General features: G+C 50.4%; 1 protein-coding gene across 1 annotated transcript; it reads left to right on the top strand.

Moving 5' to 3' along the window:
* Positions 1-2,611: 2,611 nt before the first annotated feature.
* On the top strand, positions 2,612-5,125 carry PITX3 (paired like homeodomain 3). Its single transcript, XM_044662539.1, has 3 exons — positions 2,612-2,729; positions 2,938-3,143; positions 3,536-5,125. Exons 1-3 carry the CDS (start codon positions 2,612-2,614, stop codon positions 4,127-4,129), a joined length of 918 nt encoding a protein of 305 aa, XP_044518474.1. The 3' UTR covers positions 4,130-5,125.
* The last annotated feature ends 435 nt before the right edge of the window (positions 5,126-5,560 follow it).

Below are 5,560 nucleotides of genomic sequence, written 5' to 3'. Positions count from 1 at the left end.
ACTATTCTAAAGAATGAGGTTCTTTTTACTGTCTAACATTCATACCTGGAGATTTGGGAGTGAGGAGTGAGTACATAGTTCATAGGAAAGTTAGTAGACAGTTTGTAGGGAAAGAGCAAAAAATGTTGACTCTGAATTCTGGAATAAGACTTCATGTCTGGTATCTCTTTACTATTCCAGGGTTTCTCTTTGTCTTTTCTGGGTAACCCGACTCTTACCTAGAGGAGGGCCCTGGGGGGCCCCAAGCTGTCTGACCTCTCCCCTTCCCCGACTCCCATTCCTTTTCCAGGTTTTCTCTCTTCCTTTCTAGTCTCAAAGACTCACTTCTTTAGATTCAGAAAAAAGATACTTTGAGGGCAAGGATGGAGTAAAGAGTCATTTTCTCACTCTACAGGGAAAACTGGGAGCCATTCCTGGTTTTGGCTTTGGCCCCCTATCCCTGTCTTGGAGAAAGGGTTGGGAGGATAAAGAAGGGATAGACTTTTGACTGAATAAGGTAGATTTTGGTTGTCAAAAGTGACTGGTAGCTGATAGTAGTGACTGAGAGGATTGTTGGCTGGGAGCACCCAGGGAACGATGGGAGGAGGATGTAACTCTGTTGGGGACAGGGACAGCTGTGATCTTTTACAACTGGGAAGAGAAAAGGGGCATTACCATATGCAAATAAATATCCATATGCTCCTTCCTAGAAAGGATTTACAACAATTTCAGAGGCAGCGAAGGGAGATATGACTCAATCAGGGTTTATCTACTATATTAATGCTATGTTGAAGAATTTTGCATAGAACTCCACCCCACCGCTACTCTGGGCCGACATGGCAGATGGATACTTCCCCACTGCCAGCCAGAATAGGATCACTTCAGAATTTCCAACCCCTTTTCCCATAAAGGTTGCTGGGATCTTTGCACCCTTTACCCTTTTGGGGGACTCCTGTCCCACAAGAATAAGTTCTTCAATGCCCTTAAAGGATCAGAGACCAGGAAGTCACTGTCCAGGTCAGTATGAAATAGGAAAGTCCAGTGTGGATTTAGGGGATCTGATCTAGGGTTAGGAATACCTAGGGCTTTCCCATCCAGGAAAATGTAAGCTCCTTGGGGGGAGGATATATTTCTTTTTATGTTTGTCATGTCTTCCAGTCTCCAGTGACTTGCCTGTAGCAAGTGCTTATAAACTTTTGTTAAGCTGAATTGAAAGGAGCTAGACTAAGCCAAACAATGACTTCTCTAAGGCTAGTAGCCTTGCTAAGCAATTCCTTAGGAAACAGACAGGGGTTACACATGGAGGAAGTATGTACAGAATATATATTATGTATAAATGAATGAATTACATATATGCATATATGTGTGTTTATGGTAGCATGTGTGCCTATGAATAGGTGTTTATAAGATCACTGAGGAGGGAGTGGAGTATTTTACTTAAAAGGCATTTAGTGCTGCACTAGATGTAAAATCAGACCCAGGTATCCAGAGAAGAGGGTATGAGTTGTGTGTGGTAGCATTCCAAAGAGGAAAACAACTTGTGCAGTGTCTGTATGCTCATGTAGTTATATAGGGAGAAGGGAACATCCATAGATATCTGTCAAATGTGTCTGCATGTGTGTGTTTAGGTAGAGCCCTCTGGGAAAGACTTCTTTCTTGGACGTAGGCACTGGTATAGATGGAAGTGGCTATAGCCACTGCCTTCCAGGCCATCATTCTTCATCTCACTTGAACTAAGACATACTGATGCAGCCCACCTTGGTGCAACCCATAAATCAACAGGCACTTATTAAGTGCTCACTGTGTTATGCTCAGCACTAGGGATACAGATACAAAAATGAAACAATTCCTCCCTCAAGAAGTTTACATTCCACGGGGCATTTGTGTGAATATGACATGTTCACTGTGAAGTAAATACAAGAATAAATTCAGAATAAATATAGCAATGATTTGGAGGAAGGCAATAACAACTAGGGAAATTGGGAAAGATCCCTCAAAGGATGTGGCATTTGAACTGAGCTCTAAAGGGAACTAGAAATTCCAAAAGGGAGAAGGGAGAGCATTCCAAGCATTGAGGCACAGCTTATTCAAAAGCACAGAGGCAGAAGATAAAATAATCTAGCTATAGCATAGTGTGTATAACTGGGAGGAAGATGTAATCAGTCCAGAAATATAGTTTAGAATGTGATTGTGAAGGGTCAGATTATATCTTATCCTAATGGCAATTAACTGTAGCTTCTTGAGCACAGAAGTGACATGGTCAGATCTATGTTTTAGGAATATCAGTTTGGCTGTTGTGTGGAGAATGGATTGGAAAGGGAAGAGACTGAAGGGCTAATATCTTTACTTTTGAAATAGTTGAGATGAGAAATGATAAGGGTCTGAACTAAGGTGATTATGAGGACATAGGAAACAGATACATTAGATATTGTAGAGGCAGGATTGATAAGGCTTAACAACTATTTGGATATGGGGGTGAGATGAAGAGTCAAACAGGATTCCTAGGTTGTATAGTCTTGGCACTGGAGTGGAGGGGGGTGGAGATGGGGAGGTAGGGCCTAGGTTGCCTGTTTAAGGTTTCCCACTGATTACCCTTCCTCTTTGCTCCCAGAGCTGCCCCGCTCTGGGCCCCATGGAGTTTGCCCTGCTGAGTGAGGCTGAGGCCAGGAGCCCTGCACTGTCTCTGTCTGATGCTGGCACCCCTCACCCACCTCACCCGGAACACAGCTGCAAGGGCCAGGAGCATAGCGGTGAGTTTTGGGGGATCCTCTCCTAGGGGGAAGAAGAGAGATAGAGTAAGAGGTTCTTGGCTCAGAGGCCAAGAAGAGAAGGTGGGCCCTGGTGAGGGGTTAGCTTGGGGCTATCCTTGTAGTGTTTGGAGGAACATATGATGGCTCAGTTCTAGTGGAGGACCTAGGTCCTGCCAGGGTGACTTGGGCTTTCCTCCCTCTCATCCAGATACAGAGAAGGCCCCGCCCCAATTGGCCGGAGGGTCCCCAACTGAGGATGGTTCCCTAAAGAAGAAGCAGCGACGGCAACGCACGCATTTCACCAGCCAGCAGCTGCAGGAATTGGAAGCGACCTTCCAGCGAAACCGCTACCCGGACATGAGCACCCGAGAAGAGATTGCAGTGTGGACCAACCTCACCGAGGCTCGAGTTCGGGTATGGAGGCTACCTCTTCCCATCCTCAACAACTGTCTTCCACTCTACCCTATCCCGCCCTCCCCTTATTCCTTACCGACCCTTGCCTAGCACCCACACCTGGACCCATCTGGCTTCCCCCGGCCAGCTTCGCCCCACCCCCTGGCTCCACCCTACGTGTTCCAGCCAATTGTCTCCCTTCTTCCTAACCCTGCCCCGCCTTCTGCTCTTCCCTCACCTCCCCACCATTGCCTCCTCAGACCCTTTTGTCTCCCACTGGAAAAAGTCCCCTCTTATTTTCTTGATCTCCTTGACCCTGGGTTCCCCTGGCCCTTGTTTTTCCTCGGTCTTTCGGCGTCCCTACATCCCTGTGCTACCAGCCGTTTCTGACCCCCTGGTCCCCACGTCCCCAGGTGTGGTTCAAGAATCGCCGGGCCAAGTGGCGGAAGAGAGAGAGGAGCCAGCAAGCTGAGCTGTGCAAAGGCGGTTTCGGGGCGTCGCTGGGAGGGCTGGTGCCTCCCTACGAGGAGCTGTATCCAGGGTACTCCTACGGGAACTGGCCGCCCAAGGCCTTGGCCCCACCCCTTGCAGCCAAGACCTTTCCCTTCGCCTTCAACTCGGTCAATGTGGGCCCGCTGGCCTCGCAGCCCGTGTTTTCTCCTCCTGGCTCTATAGCCACCGCTGCCTCCATGGTGCCCACGGCTGCCGCGGGTGCTGCGGGAACCGTGGCGGGCCCCGGAGGTCTGCAGGGATTGGGTGGTGGTCCTGCGGGATTGGCCCCGGCTGCGGTGTCTTCGGGGGCGGTGTCTTGCCCGTACGCCTCCGCCGCTGCCGCCGCCGCGGCCGCCTCCTCCCCTTACGTATATCGGGACCCGTGTAATTCGAGCCTGGCCAGTCTGCGGCTCAAAGCCAAACAGCACGCCTCCTTCAGTTATACCGCAGTGCCCGGACCGGCCCCGGCCGCCAACCTCAGCCCGTGTCAGTATGCCGTGGAGCGGCCAGTATGAACGGCCGGTCCCCCTAGCCAATCCCACCCAGCCACCAGGAGCAGGGCAGCGGACTATCGGCCAGGCCTTAGACTGCGATTCCCCAAGGCTTGCTCAGTTTCACCCCCTTCCAGCGCCTGGACCTCCTCCTCCTCTGGGAAGAACTGGGGCGGGGGGGCATTCCCTGTTCCACCCTCTGGTCTCTAGGGGTCCCTGAGTGACAAACCGGATCCGGAGGTACAGAAACAGTGACCCCAAGCCTGAGGCCGGGGAGGGGGAGGATCACTTGAAAGCTCCCTCTGAGGGACATATATGGATGACAGACGTTCCGTGTTCATCTACCAACTTGTCTTGGACCCCTCCAGCGGTCTCCGACTCTCTCCCTCACCAGTTTAAAAAAGAAAGAGAAAGAAAACATAAACCGGAGACTCCCCTGCCACCTGCTGATTCAGACTGGGGTTCAGTGTCCCTAGGAATAACCTAATTCTCCCATATTCCCCCTCTCCCTCCCAAATAGGATTCCTAACCCTACCTTGATAGGTGGGGACATTCAATCTCCACCTGCCCACCCCAGCCTCCAAGCTTCAATTTGTTCTCGTGGAGAACGGAGAGAGAAACCCATGGCTCCTTCGGAGAAAGACCAAGCTTGGCCAGGGAGTGAAAGGGACGAGGACCAGCCTATTCCGCCTAGGTTAGCCACGATCAATGCGGACACGGCGCCACCTCGTGGCCACAGGGGGGTGGGACTGCCAGCAGATCTGATTCGATCACTCCGGAGCCTGGGACAAGCCAGTGGCAGTAATAAGATAGAGGGTGTGTGCATCTGTGACTCTGGGAGTTATGTGTGTCGCCTCATCATAAGCTGAGGGAGGGTGGTGCAGTGAAAAGAGGCTGAAGGACCTGGAGACAGACGATCTCGGTTCTCAGTCCTGGATTGGTTACTGATTTGATGAATGATTTCATCCAAGTCTCTCCCTTCTCTGGATCCCAGTTTCTTCATCTAGTACCACTCTCTCATTTTACCCTCTACTCCTAACATTCTATGAGTCTATAAAGAACATTTCTTAAGTGACTGTTCTCTATTTCTGTTCTCTGTGTGTATGTCTGTGTCCCTGATGGTGTGCTGTTTCTGTCTGCTTGTGGGGGGGTCCCCTGGCTGGTGTTTTCTCTGACAGACTCCATCTAAGCTACTCCCTGTGTTCTCCACCATCACCATTGGTGCTACCTATGAGCCTTTGGTGTCTGTAGATTTGTTCCTGTTTCGGTGTCTATCTGTATATAATTGTTCATACATTTGTGGAGGGGTAGTTCCACACCCTCTGCTAGGCTAAGACCCACATGTCTTTCCTACTCCCAGCCAATACTGCCAAACTCCCATACCAAACTTTCCACATGAGCAGAGCAGGTCCAATTCCAAGGAGCACTTCTGGTAGGGGAGGGGGAGAAGGCACA

The sequence above is a fragment of the Gracilinanus agilis genome, chromosome 2 (assembly GCF_016433145.1).
Source record: "Gracilinanus agilis isolate LMUSP501 chromosome 2, AgileGrace, whole genome shotgun sequence".
Lineage (NCBI taxonomy): Eukaryota > Metazoa > Chordata > Mammalia > Didelphimorphia > Didelphidae > Gracilinanus > Gracilinanus agilis.
This window is presented reverse-complemented; position numbering and strand designations above follow the sequence as displayed.

What these genes read in the sequence shown, in the direction of transcription:
- PITX3 (XM_044662539.1), top strand. Translation starts at nt 2,612, where the DNA reads ATGGAGTTTGCCCTGCTGAGTGAGGCTGAGGCCAGGAGCCCTGCACTG. An exon ending in CAAGGGCCAGGAGCATAGCG is followed by an intron (nt 2,730 to 2,937) that starts GTGAGTTTTGGG and finishes CCTCTCATCCAG; the next exon opens with ATACAGAGAAGGCCCCGCCC. An exon ending in TCACCGAGGCTCGAGTTCGG is followed by an intron (nt 3,144 to 3,535) that starts GTATGGAGGCTA and finishes CCACGTCCCCAG; the next exon opens with GTGTGGTTCAAGAATCGCCG.